Here is a 21,380-nt window from a genome sequence, read left to right on the forward strand (position 1 = left end):
ACTATTCAAAATTAATTATATATATATATATATAAATAAAATTATGAAAAAATAAAATTATAAAATTTTAATTAAAATAATATAATTTAAATCTTGTAATTTTTTTTTTATTGATTTTTATTAATATTTATGGAATCTAATAATTATAAACGATTCATAAATAATGAATATAATACTTACTAACATTAAAATATTTATATATATTATATGAATTTATAGTATATATGAATAATAAAAATATTATTTAAATAAATTGAAATATATGTAGATTTCAATCAAATTTAAATTTAGATATTTTAAATAAACGGATGACTTAAAAGCTTTTCCCTTTCGTTACATCTCTCTGTTACACTCTCCTCCTATAGCTTGCAAAGTGGGTAGCTTTTTGTCGAAAGTAATTTTTCTTTTAAGTAAAGGTGCCTTTTTTAATTGTTTTCATTTCCATTTAATTTTCTAAAAGTTAATAATTATCAATAATAATTTAAAATGTTATTTTCTATATTAAAATTATTTAATATAATTTAAAATATTAATTTTTATATTAAACTTATTATCTATTAAAATATAATTAATACTATTTTTAAAAAATATTTAATATCATTATTTGATTAGAATAGTTAAATATAATATTAAAATATAATTAATGTGAGACTATTTTCTAAAATAAAATTAATATCATTCTCTGATTAGAAAATTATTTATTCGTTAATATAATATTAAAATTTGATTAGTAAAATTACACATAAATTTAAATCTCATATGTATACATGTCAAAATGAAAATTTTATTTGTCAAAAATTAAATACACATATAAAAAAAATTCTAAAATTCAGAATTAATATATATATATTATATAATAGGTACTTAGCAGGCAACTTTTTCAAAAGAGCACTAGAAAATTACAACAATAAATCAGGCGCACCAAGTGGAAACCCACACGGAAATGAGATGACTAAAGACTGGAAATTTGCTCCGACTATTTTAATTTGAAAAGTACAAGTCTATTTATGCTATTCATCAAGTCATTAGTCCTCACAACATCACTTCATTTTATTGGCTCTTCAGTTTTATTAGTTGTTGTAATATCAATGAATGGACCAACAAAGTTGACCCATTCTTATTGTTTAATTCACATGTGAAAGGGATTCCCCTTCGCCATAAATTATTACCATAGCAAAGAAATTGCCATTTTCTTCTTCTTCTATTAATTTGAAAGTCATACTAAATTGCCATCATGGGTGGTGGTAGTGTAATAGTAAGATGCGCTTCCACCAAATTAAAAGGGTTTGGATGGTTTGGATTTGACTTTTAAAGATAGTTTTTGAGATATTTATATCTCTTATAAAATTATTTAAGTTAGGTTTTAATTTTTTTTTTTTTCATTCGGTTCCGTAATAAGGGTTACGGTAAAGACAGGAAGTGCTCTAGTAAAAATGTTTACTATGTATAAAGTTAGTAAAAAAGCCTAGCGAAAAAAAGGATAGGCTTTACTGAAGAAGAAGGGGTGGGCCCTTCGGGTGTCCTATTTTGATCGAGTTTACCGTACTTTCGACCCTTATATCACGCACTCCTATAAAACTATTTAAATTACGTTTTAATTAATTTTTTCTTTTTTCATTTGCTTTCGCAGTTGATGTTGCGATAATAAATTTGTGTTTCATTTCAAATTAGCTATAGTCTTATGAATATTTTAATAACAAAAGAGAGTATATACACTAACATCTAACAAAATTACTACCACACTCCTCTCCCTATTGTTAAGAAAAAGAAAGTGGTACTAAATTTTCAATAGAACAAGAGATTGGGAGGCTTGGCCAAACATTATCTAATTACTACCCATTTTCCCTGGATATTTCCGGAGAATGCTTTATGTTACCTTGTATTAGCCGTCTGTTATTCTAGTTCTTTTAAGAATCTGATTTGGGTGGCATTCTTTTTTTTTTTTTTTTTTTGATAAATTATGAGACTTCATTAATTCTTCTTCAAAACGTAAAAGAAATTGGTGTTGACTGTTGACTATAAAAATATGAAATATGAAATATTGAGGGTAGAAGAAGTCTCATTAATTAATTTCATAAAGTCCACAAAACCTTATTAGTGGTCCAAACAAGTCCTTATCATGGAAATGAATGAAACCAACAATCTTGACCCATTCTTGGAACTTTCCTCTTCCTGTTGTTTTTCATGTCAACTGAAATTTCCCCACTTGGCTATTGTTTTCTGAGAGTAAGGAACTCTATTCATTTCTTCTTCTAGTAGTTAGAAGTGTTATAAAAATTCCCAAAATCGTAATTTGTGGTTTAAACATTGCCATCATGTTTACACTAATAGCTGAGTGAATTGACTCTCTCAATGCATAAAGTTAGAAATTAATTTAAATTAGCGGTTTACCTATATTGCATGACCATTATTATTATTTTGATTATCAAATCAAGTTGATAGATATAATTTAATAATTTTTTTAATATTTGATATTAACTTATAATATTTTAAAAAATAATAGAAAACTAAATATTCTTAAATATCTTTTTAATTTTTTAAAATTTTAAAATTTTATTAGCACAATAAGATAAAAGATAATATTAATTAATTAATTTTAATATTATATAAATTAATACTATCTAAATAATCGATATTACTATTTTCTAAAAGTAAAGTCTATTATATAATTTAAAAATAAATTTATAATTAAATATAATATTAAAATATAATTAATATGCTATTTTTTTATGATAGAATTAGTATCTTTATATGATTAAAAATTATTTATTAATTAATATAATATTAAAATATAATTAATTTGCTATTCTTTTAAGATTAGAGTCAATATCTAATTAGGAATATAACTTACTAATAAATGAATTAATAAAAAGATTATAAATACACCACAATTAAATAAACATCTCAAAATCAAAATTTTATGTGTCAAAAATTAAACACATATATAAAAAAAATTAAGTGTAAAAAATTATTTAATATATATATATATATAGAAATTAAATTAAAAAAAATTTGAGAACCACCACAATAAATTCAACCAATATATATCAACGTCTCTCTTAAAGTCTTAATTTTTATAAGACTTTCTTGCGTTTGTTTTATATAACTCATAATGAAAGCCAAGCCACCTTTAATCCTAGTGGCCATTTATTTATTTACTTCTTTTTTTTTTTTTTTGAAGGAAACCATTAATCTAATTTAATTTAACTGCCCAATCAGAATGCTGATGCAATAATGATTGTTTTAGTTGTAAAGATTTGAACCTTTCAAATGTTAATTAGTATCCAATTATTAGCATATAATCTTATATATGTGTTACCATAATTTTGAACTTCTTTGGCAATGGCAAAGTCTTCAAGTCAGCTGCCAGCGATTCCTTTATATAATTTATACTCCTCCTGTTCCTTCCGTTTCATTTTAATATTCTATATATACATATAATCACACATAATTAATAAATGAATTAAAAAAAATATTTAAATTTTATTCAAGTAAATTGAGAGAATGAATGAATTAATAATTTTATTATTTAGATTATTGTGAAAAATTAGAGATATTTGATAAATGCATTATAGAAAAAATATCAAAATTTAATTATATTAATTGAATAATAACTATTCTCTTAATCTGAACCCAAAGTGAAAATAAACTATCAAAATGGGATTGAAAGAGGAAATGATAAAAGGTTGATCAAAAGTATTAAGTCAACTTAGTTACTAATAGGTATATGATTGTAATAAAAATTGAATCAACTAGACAACATGATAAATTGTCTAATATTTTCTATTTTAATCTATATTTGTGTGATAAAAATTTATGAAGAAGTAATCCTTAATCTATTATTACTTGATTTTTTTAGGCACTATCTGTTTTATCAGTTTAAGTTTTTATAATAAATATTATTTTTTTTAAATAAATGTTTTTGAAGAAAAAAAGAAAGAAATAGTATTTAGTTTTTATAAGACTCAAATTCTTTTAACTCGCTATATAATGATTTAATTAAATTTTATTTAAGAGATTGAAATTTTATATATTTTCGATCTTATATTATTTTTCAGATGTAAATTTGATGATTGATACTTATGTTTTAAATTATCTCATTCTTGGTTCCATTTTGACCAAATCAAAATATCAAGTCTTGAGATTTTGATATTTCGACTTACAATTTTATAAAAAGATAAAAGAACTAAATGTAATAAATGATGATTCATGTATAAGCAATAAGTGCTTATTTATTTCCTACCTTAAGAAAAAAAGAAAAACTAATTACATATTATTATTTTCTCTCTCCTACATAATGAAGGTGGGTCGATGTAAGGATATGAAATATATAGAAATGCATGAGGTGGGAATGTATTGGGATTAAAATATTCTAGAAACTTATTTTTATTAATTTTAATATTTTAAGTAAAAAATACATGTAAAATAGCTTTAAACCCTAAAATAGCCCGTTGGCTCTATGCTAAGCCGTTCGGTTTTGTGTTAAATTGATTTGGCTGTATAGAGAGCCAGTTGGCTCCACGTGCAAAAATTTTAGAAAATTTTGATAATTTGGTCTCTCAACTTGTAAAAACTGCTATTTTACCTTTTAAAATTATTTTTTTTGATAATTAAATTCAATTAATTCTAGAAAAATAATTTTGATTCAATTATTATCAATCCTAACTTAGATTCGTTCGTCTTCAAACTCTCAAAACTTAAAAAATGCAATAACTTTCATTATAATATTTTCTATAATTCCATCAATATCTTAATCTAGAAAATGGGTGTTGACAGTTATCCCAAGTTTATCAAAATTTATAAGCACTTATGCAATTAAATAAATTGAGACAAATTATAATATCAATGATACATCAAAAGGATATCTTGATGGAACTGAAAACAGTTAAAAATGTAATTATTAAGTTGTTAATTTTTATTTGTTATATGTATAAAGAAAAATAATGATATGTGTTAAGGCATTTCTAATGTACTTTTAAGCTTTAAAATATCAATAATATTCTTAACAGTAATTCATATAAATATGGTTAATAAATTATAAAAAAATTTCCATAAACTTTATACTGCATATTTTTAATTACTTTTTTTATTGAATTGTCATTTTATATTTAATTTAATATTTAATTATATTTTATACATATAATTTTTTTTTTAACTAAAGATATTTAACTTGAATTTTATAAATTTAAAGATCAAAAACTAAAATATTAAAAATAACTGCATAATATAAAAACAAAATACTAATTAACCCTTAATTGTTAACATTCTTTATCATGTGGTCAAATATATCCTGATATTTAATGAACATCAGAACAAAAAGGAAGACGTGGCATTCATAGTTGACAAAAGCCAATACTATTGAGATATGAATCTAAATTAAGATTAAATGTAGGTCCATTTGATTTTTCATTTATTTTTCTTAGTATGGGCCTTTTTGAATTTTGAGATATTTGATGTTTAATCTTGTTATGCAATAAATTAAATAGAATATATTATGTCAAAAATATATTTGAGATATCAAAAATTATGTAATAAAGTAGGTGGCCAAATACCTTTTGCCATTTATGTAATTACTTGATATAATCATGAATAATACCTTTCCGGGATTATTCTAATTTAAGTTAAAGTTTGAAATCTATATATTCTTAAAATTCTGAGATATAAATTTTTTTATATAACAATTATATATAGTAGTATTACTCGTCGTCACGCGCATTGTATGTCCAAATTATTATTATAAAATTTATAACTTAATTTAATTTAAATTAGTATATAATATAATATTAAATTGTAAATAATCCTACTAATAAAATAAACACATAAATTAATATATCAATAAAATAAAAATTGAAAGTATCAATAAAATTAGATTATTTGAACTCCATCTAGATATATATATAGTGTGTAAAGTAATTCATTAATTTTTTATTAGATTAAGAATGCATATGAACATATTATAGGATTAAGAAAATATACATGTAAATAAGTAAATTAATAAAATTAAATTAAAAGTATCATACAACTTTTTTTATTTTTTATCTTCAATTTTTGTAAAAATTTGTAGTGAGTTATTTGAGCTCCATCATAGTAATATATAGTGTGTTATATTCATCAATTCTTATAGGATAGAATTAGAATTGAGTTAGACTAACATCTAATTGATTCTATCAAAATTAAGAGATTGACTACTAATTAATTCTATTAAGATTAAAAAATTAACTTAATTACATATATAATTAGGATGTGATAAAGTTAGTAATTACTGATTAATTATAAGAGTATTTTAGTCAGTTTAAAAATTTTCTCTCTTGGCTTTTACATATATATATATATATATATATATATATATATATATATATATTATTGAATCTAGGGTTATTAAAACCTATTTTGATGGTCACAAATAATTGAGTTTGTCTAACAATTTCAATTGAGTGTTTACGTGGAAGGGAAGAAAAATCGAAATCTTTTATTTTCTTAAAACATGACTGATTCACATCTGTGAACTTTTATTCACGGCCGTGAATCTCACTTTTCCAACCATGAATAAGTTCTTCCAGCCATGAAAAGTTTAATGCTCAAGACAAAAAGATCAGTTACATTCATGGCCGACCTTTCCAGCCGTAAAGGTGACCATTCATGACCAAAAAGAAATTTTTTCAATCGTGAAAGAAAACTACCCAGCTGTAAATAAAAATTTACGCTTGTAAAGAATTTTTTCCTTCAAGTCCAGTAGTCTACAAGATCAAAATTTCCAGCTGTGAAATATGTCTTCCTAGCCATGAACTTTTCTTTACAGTCATGACAAGCTTCACTTTTTTAAATATGAATTTGCCGATGAGAAATTCAGGACCGTGAACATTTATTTTCAATCATAAATCTACATTTTTGAAGGCTGTTGAAATAACTATATTTGCATTTAATAAGGTATAACATTTCTATTTTTTCTAAAACTATAGAACACCATTTTTAATAGTTATAAGATAAGCAAGAATATTTACTTCAACCTCTAATTGTAATATCTCTCTGTAACCTTCTTTATGAGATTCATCTTGTATCGAAGATTTAAGAGGCTTGAATCTTTGGGTAGTTGAAAGATTGATTTTTGTATTCAAAGCTCAAAAGGATTACCTTAAGCACCTAATTGCTCTTGTAACTAAAATTATAAATCTTAGATTGAGTTAGAATGTGAGCCTAGGAAAAACACTTAAGTTCGAGTATAAGCCTCGAGAAAACACTGAGATTTGTTCTTAGCCTTGCGAAAAGATCAAATAGAATTAGATAGCAATTCTATTTGATAGTGAAAATTCAAAAGAATTCTTAAGGAGTGGATGTAGATAAGTGAGCTACTGTAAAATTCTTGTAGTGTGAAATTGTGTTTGATGTTATTCTTGCTTGGTTTTAGTTTTTAATTTTTAATTTTAACCAATTCATCCCTCTTAATTGTTACTAGAATTTTATATACATATTAGACATAAATATTATGTTGATGTACAATTTTATATTTTCAAATTTTTATTTATTATTTAAATTATTATATTAATATATTAATTAATATATCACTTTTCTAATTAATAATAATTACAATCATAAAATTTAATAGATTAATTGAATGATGATCTCAAATTCTAAAAGAAGTAATTAATAGAATATTATTATTTCATATATATTTTTATAATATTTAAACTTAATGTGTTACTATATTCTAAATAAAGAAATTAATTTAAATTTTATATTATTTACTTTTATATTTTACTTGTTACATAAATACCATAAGAATATAATTTTATTGATTAAAAAATTACAAATAAACATCGTGCATATTAATTTGCAGTAAACATGTAGAACTTTGTTATAATACATAAGTTATTCCAAGCATTATTTATGAGATTGTAATAACTAATAATTTTCTAATTAAGCAGTAAATAATTTAGTATTAAAACCTACTAATATGAATTTAAAAAAAAAACCATATTTCTCAAAACAGAAAAAGCAAATATTCCAAAATTATTTATTTAACTAATTGAGACTAAAAATAAAAAGAATATATCAGATCGCAAATAACTCCTTTTTTCTTTACATGATCAATATTTTGAATATCCCATCTAAAAAAAATATTAGAAAATGGATTTTAAAATGTACAATTTCTGACTTTGTGCACACTTATATTTATCAGCAACTAACAAAAAAGAAAAAAACAAGCAAATTAATAGGATATTATATAAATCACCTAAAAACCTCATAAGCTTATAGCAATTAGCATAAATTATGTTTAGAAATTTAATACCAATAACAAATGGTCTTATAAAAACAATAAAAAGGGAAAATAATCTAAATTTTGGATTTTTGTGCCTATTTTTGTTAAGATTTATTCACCGATTCGGATGCATTTTAAAAGAAAAGAATATTAAAATTAGACATAAATTTATTTTTTTATATTTTCTGGTATACGAATATGAAAATATTTTAATTAAGTTTAAACAGATTAAGAATATATTTTATTTTTTATAAAATATTTTCAAATCTAATTAAAAAAATTAAATACTCAAATTAAATTAGACTACCTTAATAATGATAATTTGAAATTTGTTTAACTTGTTCTTATAAAATCTTAAGTATGAGTATTTGTTCTTATAAAATTAAGATTTAAAATTTAAATTATCGCTCCTAAGTCAAATGATTATTTTTATAATAAATTTTAAAAAATAATTATTTCTTGTGTAGTTTATTGGCCATCGAACAACTATGAATTAAGAAAGACAATGATTGGGTGGTACAAGTGTCTAATATGGGTAAGCACACATTGTATCTCATTAGCTGGGATCACCATTTATTGTTTATATTTTAATTTACTCTGTTTTGATTGTCAACGGTTTACTTTCAAGCATAAGCCAACAACCACCAGCGCTCTTTCTTTCTCATATTTATATCCATGTCCTTTTACTTTTATGATTTTGCACCAAAAGTCAGATTACATACTTTTCTTATTTACTTATTTTACTTATCCTAGAAAGTTCCTTTTCCTTTGCTTCTTTTTTAATGGTTTCTTTGGTCAAAGAGTACAAAGACACATTCCACTTCCACTCTTAACTCTCCACCAATTTCTGAGCTTCATCACTATATTTTTTATCAAACATTTATTATTAAAAAATAGTTTAAAGTAGAGAATTTTGAAGATTAATTAAAAAAAGTGATTATTAGTGTGTAACAACCTAAGTTTGAATAAGGAGAAAATAATAAAGAATAAATATTGTCTAGCGATTAAAGTTTAATTGGAGCAAAAGGTTCGAATGTTGTATGCTCTATTTTGGATACGGTTTAAATAAATTTTTAAATTTTAAAGTGGATTAAATAATTTTTTTAAATTTTTTTTAACTATTTTAACTTAAAATTTATTTATTTTAGTTCAATTTAACTCTTCCATCACTCTATGTATAAATAGAATAAATTCAATAAATTTTAAAATTAAATTTAATAAATAAATAATTAGTTATTGATAATAATATTAAAAAAATTATATATTTTTAATAAACATTATTTTATTTTTATTTTCTTAAGAAAAAATTTCACTCACGGTGAATGGAGCTGAATTATTAACGTTTTAGATACCTAAAAAAGTAAAAGTAATTTATTTGGATCCTTCAAAGTTTAGGAATCTATTTAAATCTTATTTCCTCTGTTTTAGATATTTCTATATTAAGAGATGATTATTTTATTATAAATATATCATCATTATATTTCTTGAAGAATTTGCAAAACAATATACTAATTTTAATAAATCTATGTGCTTATATTTATTAATTTAAACATCAATATATGTATCTTATATCTCACAAAAAAATTTTAAATGAATCTCATTTAAAATATAATTTTTTTACTATAATTATAGTATGTGTTATTTTTAAATCAATTGATTAATATTATATAATTGATCAAATAATAATCATATGATGATTAATAAAAAAAATATATATATATATATTATAAAATATATTAAATATTATAATTATAGTAAGAAGTACAGGAAAAAAAGAAGAAAATAAATGAGACATGGGTCACAAATAAAAATTGTAGGAAGTAGAAAGGGTCCCACAGCTAAATACAAAACGTAAATTAGACATTATTTGAAAATGATTAATAATATTTAAATTGTTTCTTTTATATTTTTGAAAAAAGGACCCACTTCTCCGACCTTTCATGGCACCTAAACACCCGCGTTTTCACCTTCGCAGAGACAAAGACAGACATCACCATTTCCATCACTTATAATAAACCATGGACTTTATAGCAGCAATTCACGACTCTTTTCTCCCTCTCTCCCTCTCTCTCTCTCTATCTCTATCTCTCTCTCAATTTCCCATCTCCAGATTCTTTTCTTTTCTTTGAATTTCAATTCTTCAATGGCTTCTTCTTCTTCAAGTTATTGTTCTTGTTATAACAACTACTGTTATTACAGTTCTTTCCTTTTGTTATTAGTGTTAATGTTATCTAGTAGTAGTTTCTCTTACGGGTTTGGTACATTCGGATTTGATCTCCACCATCGATATTCGGATCCAGTGAAAGGGATGTTATCAGTTGATGACTTACCTGAAAAAGGTTCTCTTCACTATTATGCTTCTATGGCTCATCGTGATATATTAATCCACGGTCGTAAACTTGTTTCTGATAATACTTCTACTCCTCTCACTTTCTTTTCTGGCAATGAAACTTATCGCTTCAGTTCTCTTGGATTGTGAGTCTTTCTTCTTCTTCTTCTTCTTATTAGATTTTGTGCTGTTTTTATAGTTTCCTTTCATAGTTGTTTCTTGATTTGGGGAATTGGATTTTTGGAGTTCTTTTGATTTCTACTCGTTTTACTCCGTTTGGTTGCTGAGAAACTGGAACAAATATGAAAGAAAATAGAAGAGAGCCAAGTCGAACGAGCCTAGCCTGCATTTTGTATTTTTTTTTTTTTAATTGTGTTTGAAAAGTCTTGAACTTTCTGGGAGGGGTTAAAGTAAAGTTTCCTTTTTTAGTTAAATGATTGATGTTTTGTGTTAATTATATCTATTAATTTTTTATTATTGCAGTTTACATTATGCTAATGTTTCTATTGGGACACCAAGTTTATCATATCTTGTGGCACTAGACACTGGCAGTGATCTCTTCTGGTTACCTTGTGATTGTACTAATTCTGGTTGTGTTCAGGGCTTGCAATTCCCATCAGGAGAGGTATTTTCACCTGGTTTTTGTTGTATAACTGTTTTATACAAAGAAACAAAAAAGGATCTAATTTGCTATTGAATTATTCAGCTATTTGATTTAATGTTTTTTTCTTTTACTTTCTTTTTTGCAATTACCAACTTTCCTTTTCCTTTGTTAATCAACCATCAAGCAGCAAATAGATTTCAACATCTACCGCCCTAATGCTTCATCAACGAGCCAAACGATACCCTGCAACAATACCTTGTGTTCGCGACAAAGTCGATGTCCTTCTGCTCAAAGTACCTGTCCTTATCAAGTTCAATATCTTTCTAATGGCACCTCATCGACTGGGGTCTTGGTAGAGGATCTATTGCACTTAACCACAGATGATGCTCAATCTAGAGCTCTTGATGCAAAGATTATATTTGGGTACGTATTTAGTTGTTAGAAGCTTCGAATTATTACGTCTTTGGACCTGGTATACGGTTCCTGTAATAGCATCTTGATTGTTTGATGCTTATTACAAACTTCCTTGAGTGTGTTTACAAGAGGATGTTTGTTGCCTGTGTTTTCTTTTCTTTTTCTTTCTGTGATGAGCTTGCACAATTCGTATCTTATTCCTTATTCTTGATTTCCATTTCTGTTCTGGTAGCCTGCTCAGCAATTCTAATTTGTCTATGCCGGTTCAGAAATTCTAATATGTGTATGGCACTCTGGGACTGAATTTTCTTTTTGCAGTTGTGGTAGGGTTCAAACGGGTTCTTTTTTGGATGGTGCAGCTCCCAATGGCTTATTTGGGCTTGGTATGACTAATATTTCCGTTCCAAGTACTTTGGCAAGAGAAGGTTATACTTCAAATTCCTTTTCCATGTGTTTCGGACGCGATGGTATTGGGAGAATCAGTTTTGGAGATACAGGAAGCTCAGGCCAAGGAGAAACACCTTTCAATTTGAGGCAGTTACAGTAAGCACCTACTTGTTGAATCTTCATGTCCCTACATATTAATGTCCCCCTAAATCCCTTTATTACTGTACTGATTTTTCCCTTGGAAACCTGTCATTAGTCCAACTTACAACGTCAGCATCACTAAAATAAATGTGGGAGGTAGAGATGCTGATCTTGAGTTCTCTGCAATTTTCGATTCTGGTACCTCATTTACATATCTAAATGATCCAGCCTATACACTTATATCTGAGAGTGTAAGTATCTTTAGTAATTTAGCTTGATATTTAAATTTGACGCACTCTAGTTTCAGTACTAAATTCTTAATTGCGGTACTTTTGCAGTTCAATATCGGGGCGAAAGAAAAGCGCTACTCATCTATTAGTGACATACCATTTGAGTATTGCTATGAGATGAGGTCAATATCTCAGTAGAACTTCATATTCTTCTTTTGTATGCATCTATTTTTTGCCACTTCTTTACACTCTTTCACTATATCAATGCACAGCTCAAATCAAACAAATCTTGAGATTCCAACAGTTAATCTGGTGATGCAAGGTGGAAGCCAGTTTAATGTCACTGACCCAATAGTAATAGTTATTCTTCAGGTAAAGTTTCATCTCTAGCATTGCGATATTTTATTCCTTCCCTTGGATCGCAACTAAACTTTTCTCCTTTCAATCTACAGGGTGGTGCAAGTATATACTGTCTGGCTATTGTCAAAAGTGGAGATGTAAATATAATTGGACGTGAGTATTCTGTTACATCAATCCTTGTTTAAGTTTGTTGCTCATATAGTTTGGTGCTGTGTTCTAACTTCTTAATTTTCTCTTAGACAAGTGTTTTTGTCATGAATTAATGCTTCTTTCCTCCCCCCTTTGCTTCCATGTTGTATTAGACAAATACTTCACTAATATAGCAAGTGTGAGTGTCAAACATTGTGAAAAGTTCAAAGCAATGCTCTGCAGGTTGGATTATGGAAAAGTAAAGTACATGTTCTGTGCTGGTTAAATTTTGTATATCCCACTGGAGAAATAAGGATGTCTAAACTAAGCCAGAGAAAGAACCCATAAATCTGAACCCTTAAATACTGGAAAAAGTAGTATATTTGAATGAGGATATTGATATAGCAAGGGGCCTTAAATTCTACCAAACAGTCAATTCTCCTACTTAATGTCTGATGTCTGATTCTGAATTTGTGTATTTTGTTTTTGGAGAATGCTTAGAAACAATATGCAATTTGAAGAGACTAGACAGATAATATTTGAATGATATGTGCGGAATGTTCTTAACAATATCAAGTGTTTGTCATAATGCAGAAAATTTCATGACTGGTTATCGTATAGTTTTTAATCGTGAAAGAAATGTATTGGGATGGAAGGCATCAGATTGTGAGTACAGATATTTCATTTTGGATTTGGGTTTCAACATAAATGCACAATTATTTGAGAAACTAATGCTAGTATAATGTCATCTGTCTCAGGTTATGATGATATGGACACCACCACCTTCCCCGTCGACCCGATAAGTCCTGGAATCCCTCCTGCTACTGCAGTCAACCCACAAGCCACAGCCGGGAGTGGGAACACCACCGAGGTGTCAGGCACGCCGCCTCCTGTAGGGAATAATGCACCTAAGTTGCCTAAGTTGAACTCTTTAACTTTTGCAATTATAATGGTTCTTATTCCATTCTTTACCATTGTTTGAATATTCCTTTGTTAATTATTTTTCTTTTTGTTTTGAGTCTTTCCTTATATATCTACTGTAACATATATACACTGAACGGCCATTTCTTTCAGGCATAGTTCCAGGAAATATTGGAAGCATTTTCTGGCTTCCTATTTGTTTTTTTGGTCTTAGCGACCTGATTTGATTCTGTAGCTGTAAATATCTTTGAACAATGAGATGATACAATTGATATAGTAGTGTTACATTTTGATTACCACATTCTTGTAGTTAATAGTTTGTGTGTAATATTACACTCACTGCAATATTGCTGACAGATTGAATAGACCCTTTCATCAATAGGCTATGAGCTATCAATTACCGTCTACCAGTTATCAGCAACAGCTGTGGACTATCAGCTACCAAAAACAGCTTAGCTAAACATGTGTTAAGGGTTAATAACTACTGGTTAAAAGAAACTAATCCAACAACTCTGTCAATTTAACAACTACCCGCGGCTATTAAAGAAGAAAAAACCAAACACCTTAATTGAGAAGTGAAAAGTCCAAAGGCTATCCTGCTAGTCCAAAGATTTCACTACCTAACGTTATCTATTATGTTTCCTTTTACCCTATTAATACTTTTGGTTTTCTGAACATTGAGAAGGAGATTTCAATATTGGCTTTAGATTCAACAGTGATACAAGAATTCAATTACATGTGTTACAAACTCCCACTCTGTTCTGGTTATTACGATGAGGTAGAAAACTCCAAAATATCAAGCAAAGAGCCAATAGAAAGAGTAATTCATCCCTAAAATTTAATCAAAGAAATTTTAAAAAATCATAAATACTTCCCCCCAAAAAAGCTTCATGGATTAATCATTGTACGGTTATGAATTCACTAAAAACTTGAGATGCCACCATGCTTTGGAAAAAGAAAAAACAGTTTACATATAAACAATCAAATTATATGAATTCATTAAACTTAATCAAGACGAAAAAAAACTAGAATTCATTAAGAAAATGCATTAAACAATCAAACTAGAAGAATTCCTTAAACTTGATCAAGAGGAAAAAGATTAGAATGTTAATCAAGACGAAAAAAAACTAGAATTCATTAAGAAAATGCATTAAACAATCAAACTAGAAGAATTCCTTAAACTTGATCAAGAGGAAAAAGATTAGAATGTGGCAAATAACTCAAAATTGTAGGTTTAATAAATTTTATAACTCATCCATATTGTTTACACCTATGCTTTCTTTTTCCTTTTTGCCATTCCAAATGCACATCCAGAAATCTCCCACCATTTCTAAGAAATCTAAACCCCAAAAACCAAAACCCAATGGGCATAAAAGATTTAGAGAAAAAAATAAAAAAGACCAACTCCATTTTTTACAATACATCAATGGAGCTAAACTCTTCTACTCATGCCTCTGCTTCTGCCGTTGCCTACTCTTCTGTACTAGTTAAGAAACATAGGATTTCACTTTTGTATAATTTTGGCCTTCTCCATTTCTTTTGTCTCTAAATTGTATTTTCTCATCCTTCTTAGTCTTACCATTTGATGGCAGCTGAACTTGCTTGGACTTCATCTTAATGGATCTTACTAATGCTGATAGCTCGTGCTTTTCCTTCTTTGATGAGGCAGCATCAGAAGTCAGGTGCTCATTTTTGTTTGCATCTGGCTCATCTGAGAGCAACTGAGATTTTGCAGGTTGTTTCTTATGCTCTCCTTCAGCCAATTCTTGCCGGTCACCCTTGTGCTGCCTCTGTGCCATCTGCCTAGCATATGCAGCACTCCTGCAACATCCAAACTCAAACTATAAGTTACAATGACAAGCAGGCTACAGCAGGCCACAATCTTCAGATATTAAGAATAAGATAATTAATATTCGAATAGCTCAATCTACATACACCAAAATACAATCTCTAAAGAATTTTAGAAATATATATTACAATGAGTTGGAAATACCTTTTGAACTGTGGATCTGTAGGATCCAATGCAAAAAGAGGTGAATTGAAGAGAGCTGAAAACCGCGGATCATCATAATCAACAGTTGGTAATTTATTCTCATCTGGAACTTCTTTCCCTCTTTTACCCTTTGCCTTTTTACGTTTTAAATTATATCCCTTTATACCATTATCAATTTCATTATCATCAGCAAGTAACAACTCAAGCTCTGCTTTGCTTGCTTCTGCTTCTTTATCAGTATCCAGAAGTTGCTTTTCTTCTTTATTGCCCTTAGCCTGGGCATCCTTCTTCCCCTTTTTGATTGATGGTTCTTCAACAAAGAAGTCATTTGCTTCTTCTATCATTTCTTCATCAGCATCGCTACTCTCATCCTCAGATGAATACTTGGATCTCTTTTTCCGTGCTTTCTTTTTCTCTTGTTGTTTCCTGAGGTGAGCTTCCCAAACAGTTTCAGATTTCTTATCCCTTTTTTCTAGGATTCGCTTGCTTAAACCCTCCAAGCCAGTGTTAAAAGTAATCTCCATCTCTTGGCCTTCTTCCTCATCCTCTCCATCTGAACCATCACCAGACTGAATTAAAGCACGATACTTATCCCTTTTTTTCTCCTTTCTATCCGCTTCACCTTCTGCATTGTCATCATTCCCATCATCATCGCTTTCACTCCCATCAGAAGCTAAAAATTCCTGCAACTCCATTTCAGCCAGCTGAAAGAAAGCATAACTAATGTTACTATGCATGTAGTATCTTATAAGGTTTCCAATGAGTTAAACAAGAGAGCTTTACATGATTTTACTTTGCAAACTAACAGTTGCTTCTGTGATATTTCCTGCTGACAATGTATATGCATCTACATGAATTTAGATAGTGGTTCTATATCAATTTCAGAATGCAATTAACCAATGCAGGAGATACATAGGCCAAAAGCATGGTCGAAATGCCAAAGGCCGACTTGGGAGACCTCCTGAAAATAGGTCCAATCCTTTCTAGTTCATGTTAATTTCTGTAATTATCACCAAGTACAACTATGAATTGCCTGGTCTGTGTTGCTTGGACTTGGGTAGAGATGTGGGATAATATCCATGTCCAACATGGGTATGTTCTTTTTAATATTTGGAGGATCATACCCAAGCAAATCATATCTGTTTCTCTGATGTACTGGAATGAAGAGCCAAGCAACAAAAGCTCCAATTTTCTCCCAGTTTGTCCTGTGTATTTTGGCGGAGTTGTGTAGTTATGATGTATAATGCAGGAGGCGCAATAGCATATCTAGATAAGAAAAATTAATGCAGAGGATAGCTTCATACTTTCCTGTAGATGTATCACATGAGATGTTTTCCATAAGTACAAAGATAAGCAAATAGGCCTTTTGATTCCATAGATTATCACATGAGATGTTGGGCATAAGTACAAAGATATGCAAATAGGCCTTTGGTAAGTCAAACGGAAACAGACACCTTTCTTTAATCCATCCTAGCTGTAAATAAGATTCTAAAGTTTAAGGCCACACCAGATACCCAATCCCTTCTAAATCATCCCATGTTTCAGATATAACATTTATAACTAAACACCAGCAATAAATAAATAGATGAAATGGCATCAAGGAAAAATAAGAACCATATAGCAGCTTTTTAAAAAGAAGCCTGAGAGGAATTTTATTCATATCCCAGCAAAAGAGAATAAAGATATGCCCCCAGATTATGTTAATTGTGAAGTTTCATATGTCAATAGAGTGGATATTGACAGATTTGGCATACCTGATCTGCAGTAAATTTTCGTTTTAAGGTCTTTACACGCTGTGGTTCATCTTCATCCCAAGAAATAGGAATGTTACTGTGTTGCAGTGCTTTGGTATGGAAATCTAATCCTTCATAGCTTGTAGGTGCCTGAGCAGAAGATAAATTTTTGGTTATTGCTGGTATCAAACTATAGTACCAAGCAGCCCTAAAAAGGAAATGATGGACGCAAAATTATCATTTTGCTTGTGCAATTGTATGTTCACAAAAAACTATTTCCAGAAATGTCAATTCATTTGCCAAAGACATATTGCACATGAAAAAGCATTGGTCCAGAAAATAAATATTAGAGGATAGATCAGGCGTTGTATGACAAGCGAAACACATACCTCCTTAGCAATATCACGAGGTGGATGCTTAAATTCCATTGAGTCGGGAACAAATCTAAGATCGAACACATTGGATGATCTTTCAAACTCAACTCCATCACAAGCTTTGTAAAGATGTTCTGCTGTTGCAACAGAATCACATTCCACTACAGCATAGTAGTACCTAAGGAGGAATAAACACCAGTTTAGAAGCAGAAGTATAGCAGAATAATTGGTACACAACAGGGACATGCTAATATCTACTATCTAGTGTAGAAGTACAGGTCAATCCCAAAAACATGCCAAAAGCACCAAAAGAAATGGCAAAGGCAATGTTTACATCTGTCATAAGAGGTCAACAGAACCTAGAAAAGGATGGTTCGTGCCCAGGCTATACCAACCATGAATCGCGTTGTCAATAAACATATTAACATTCACAAAATACGGAATTGTATAAACATGAAAGACTAGAACTACTAAACAAGAGAGACAAGAGAAAGACTGCTTTTCCAAACTCTGTAATGTCCTTGGGAGGTAAATCTCTGGCTCTCTTTACATGCTCCTCAAGGTTATATGGTCTGCTCAAGAGGATCTACATAATCCTCTACAACCACATTGGTCTAGACAGTGGAGTAAACAGATGAATTTCTTTCTCATCTTCCTTTGCTGGTTTTCAGGTGTGCACAGAGAAATTCTAGATACATCTAGCACTAGCATATTATCTATATCTAGATCTCCGTCTGTGTGTGCACGTGTTTATACATGTACAGAGAACACACAGCAAAATAATATTAACATTCATCTCATGCCCACTTGAAATGTTATGTCAGATTGATTAAAGAAAATAAAAAGGAGAACAGTTTGTTCAATTTAACAAGAAGAATATCAGAAATAGCATACAATCAATCACCTCAGCCTACTTTTCTCATAAGCACGCAATTTCTCTTCGTCAATTTCATCATCTTCGTCTTCGTCTTCGTCTTCATCATTCTTCTTTTTCTCATCATCAAATAAGCCAACAGGGCCATGAAGTTCTTCCTCCTCCATACGTTGTAGACCAAATTCAGATGGATAGACAGCCACAGACAAAATGTCTCCACCTTTTGGAAGAAATGAGCGCAATACTACATACAAGTCAACAGCCTACATTATCAAACAAAATCTAGAGTTAAGAGTACAACAACGAAGGGCCAAGAAAAAAAAAAAAGAAAGCTCTGAACACAAATACAATGGAACTAATGCAGAGACCTCAGCTCATAATGCATTATCCTGACGACTAGGACTAAAGGTCCCTTTGTAGGACAATGATGTGAATCTCATGCAGTTATAATTAGTCAGTGTACACAAATAAATTGAAATATAAGTAGCACTGCGGTATAGAAAAATGAAACACCATAAAATGACTTCCACTAGAGAAGCCAATATCACCCTGCTTAAGAATTGCTTGGCATGCTGCATTACCATTTTGACTCAAATTAGCATGTGAAACCTGTTAACCTTTGGAAACATATAATTTATTAGTTAATATCATCCTTATTTTCCACAACTACTAAAATTCAAATAAAATAATTTGACTGGAAATGATTAAACTCCGCATACAATGAAATGATGTAGTTGCAAACATATTCATGCTTCTTTGCTATAATACACAACATACCCTAACATGCCTCCAATCCAGATTAACAACAGCAAGCCTATGAGTTCCATCTTCAATTGTTGGAATATTTTCCACCTGTTAACATACATACATACAAAAATTAAAATCCAATCATAGCAAACATAACAAATAAGTAAAACTGAAAACTTTAAAAAGCATACCTCTACATCAGACCCATCGTCCTCAATCTCCAACTCCTCATCATCCTCTTCATCAGTAGTCGTTTCATCCTCCGATTCCGAAGCCTCTAACTCACTACTGGATTCGCTTTCCGCTGCCACATTATCAAATTTATTTAATTCCTCTTCACTTTCACTTTCTTCTTCACTAGAGCCCCTCTTTGTTTTTTCATTTTCTTCTTCTTCGATGTGATAATAATGTCGAAGAAAACTCTCCGAATTCTGCTTCTTAGCTTTGCCTCGCGAGTCTAACGGGGCTGAAGATGAACCAAAGCTTTTATCAGTGAACATACGGCTAAACCTTGAGTCTATTTCCACTTTCGTTCTCTGCTTTGGAACTTTCTGGAACCTTGGGTCTGTATGTATGGACGCGAATCTAGGGTCTTCCATGAGTTCCCTTCCTCCTCCTCCGCCGGCGCCACCATGGTTGGCTTTAAGGGAATCTTTGATTTGTTTCTTCTTCTTCTTGTTTTTGTTCATTTTGTTAAGATTATTCGCATTTCTTGAACCCATTGAAAGTGAATTTTGTGTGCGTAACTAGGAAATTCTTGCTATTAGGGTTTTAAGGATTATAAATCTTCTGAAGATGATGGGTGTTGTTTGGATATGGATGTATACTTCAGTTTTCTAGTTTTAGTAAACCCTCAGCCTTTAAAGTGTTAAACTTTAAATCCAAAAGATTGCCAAATGATTTTTTTTCTTTTCTTTTATAAAGTTTTGTTTATATATGATTTCTTTGGTCTACTTAAGTTTAAATTCAGATTCAAATTCTAAGTTAAAGTTTATCATGCACAAAATTTCTATAAGATTATGTATAAAAATTAAAAATATAAAGCTAAAATAAGTCTCTAAATTTTATGAAATCTATGTAATTTTAATTTTAATTTAATTTTAATAAATTGAGGGATATATAATTGAAGAAAATAACTAAACGTTAATCATTTAATTACTTTAATATTTTATTTTTTAATTTAATTTAATAAAATATTTTAATTTATATTCTTTTATAACATTGACATATAATTTTATTAACATATTTTTATGTAATATATGTAGTTATTTTAATATTATATTTAACACAATTTAGACGTCTGTTAAATTAAAATAAAAAATAAAAAGATTCAAAATATTATAAAATAAAATTTAGATATTTATTACATTAAATTAAAAATTAAAATATTAAAATGACTAAATGATCAAATTTAAATATTTAAATATATATTCTCTCAGCAAAGTTTTTGAAATGTAAATAAAGTTTTTCATAATCAAACGTTCATAAAAATCCACTTTCTACATCAATTTCTATAGTTCCCTCTATTGAGGGTCAGTAAAAGTTGAGGGATTTCCTAAAATTTATAGATTTCGTACCCTTTTTTCTTAATAAAAAAATGAAAGGCAAAATCCTCTCAAAACAAACATAGAATTGCTGACAACATTGTTTACATTTGGCTTATATTAATAATAATAATTTTTTACTTTTTTATATTTCAATGATTAAATTATTTTTTCTACTCAATAGAATATTTAAATCTATTAATTTATATATATTATGATATTTTTTATAAATTTTACAGATTAAAAAATAATCATTTAATTTATTTTAAACATATGAAATGACCTTAAATATTTTTGCTCTTCATTACCTATAATTTTTTCTTATCTCGTGTTTCTTTTTTTT

At 28.6% G+C, this 21,380-nt stretch overlaps 2 protein-coding genes across 3 annotated transcripts; one reads left to right on the plus strand and one right to left on the minus strand.

Moving 5' to 3' along the window:
* Nucleotides 1-10,272: 10,272 nt before the first annotated feature.
* LOC8278086 (aspartyl protease family protein 1) lies at nt 10,273-14,068 on the plus strand. The gene is made up of 10 exons (XM_002533992.4): nt 10,273-10,732; nt 11,070-11,211; nt 11,378-11,613; nt 11,923-12,147; nt 12,248-12,383; nt 12,471-12,544; nt 12,635-12,734; nt 12,815-12,875; nt 13,446-13,517; nt 13,610-14,068. Exons 1-10 carry the CDS (start codon nt 10,401-10,403, stop codon nt 13,831-13,833), a joined length of 1,602 nt encoding a protein of 533 aa, XP_002534038.1. The 5' UTR covers nt 10,273-10,400; the 3' UTR covers nt 13,834-14,068.
* Nucleotides 14,069-14,988: 920 nt separating this feature from the next.
* Nucleotides 14,989-20,381, minus strand: LOC8278087 (pre-rRNA-processing protein ESF1). Of its 2 annotated transcripts, XM_048374030.1 has the most exons (8): nt 20,141-20,379; nt 19,685-20,095; nt 19,524-19,598; nt 18,777-19,009; nt 17,888-18,050; nt 17,520-17,648; nt 15,766-16,469; nt 14,989-15,593 (listed from the first exon to the last, which is right to left on the minus strand). In XM_048374030.1, exons 1-8 carry the CDS (start codon nt 20,213-20,215, stop codon nt 15,260-15,262), a joined length of 2,124 nt encoding a protein of 707 aa, XP_048229987.1. In that variant the 5' UTR covers nt 20,216-20,379; the 3' UTR covers nt 14,989-15,259. The 2 variants fall into 2 exon arrangements, with proteins under 2 accessions (XP_048229987.1, XP_002534037.1); XM_002533991.3 differs by having other exon boundaries at nt 19,685-20,381.
* Between the last annotated feature and the right edge of the window lie 999 nt (nt 20,382-21,380).

This window comes from Ricinus communis, chromosome 5 (genome assembly GCF_019578655.1).
Source record: "Ricinus communis isolate WT05 ecotype wild-type chromosome 5, ASM1957865v1, whole genome shotgun sequence".
Taxonomy (NCBI): Eukaryota; Viridiplantae; Streptophyta; class Magnoliopsida; order Malpighiales; family Euphorbiaceae; genus Ricinus; species Ricinus communis.

Bases quoted from the DNA above. Each gene is read 5' to 3' on its own strand.
- LOC8278086 (XM_002533992.4), top strand. From the start codon at position 10,401: ATGGCTTCTTCTTCTTCAAGTTATTGTTCTTGTTATAACAACTACTGT. The intron at 10,733-11,069 runs GTGAGTCTTTCT...TTATTATTGCAG, and splicing joins CGCTTCAGTTCTCTTGGATT to TTTACATTATGCTAATGTTT. The intron at 12,735-12,814 runs GTAAAGTTTCAT...TTCAATCTACAG, and splicing joins TAGTAATAGTTATTCTTCAG to GGTGGTGCAAGTATATACTG.
- LOC8278087 (XM_002533991.3), bottom strand. From the start codon at position 20,215: ATGGGTTCAAGAAATGCGAATAATCTTAACAAAATGAACAAAAACAAG. The intron at 19,010-19,523 runs GTATGTTGTGTA...TTGATAATGTAG, and splicing joins TGGATTGGAGGCATGTTAGG to GCTGTTGACTTGTATGTAGT. The intron at 18,051-18,776 runs GTGATTGATTGT...ATTCCTCCTTAG, and splicing joins TATGAGAAAAGTAGGCTGAG to GTACTACTATGCTGTAGTGG.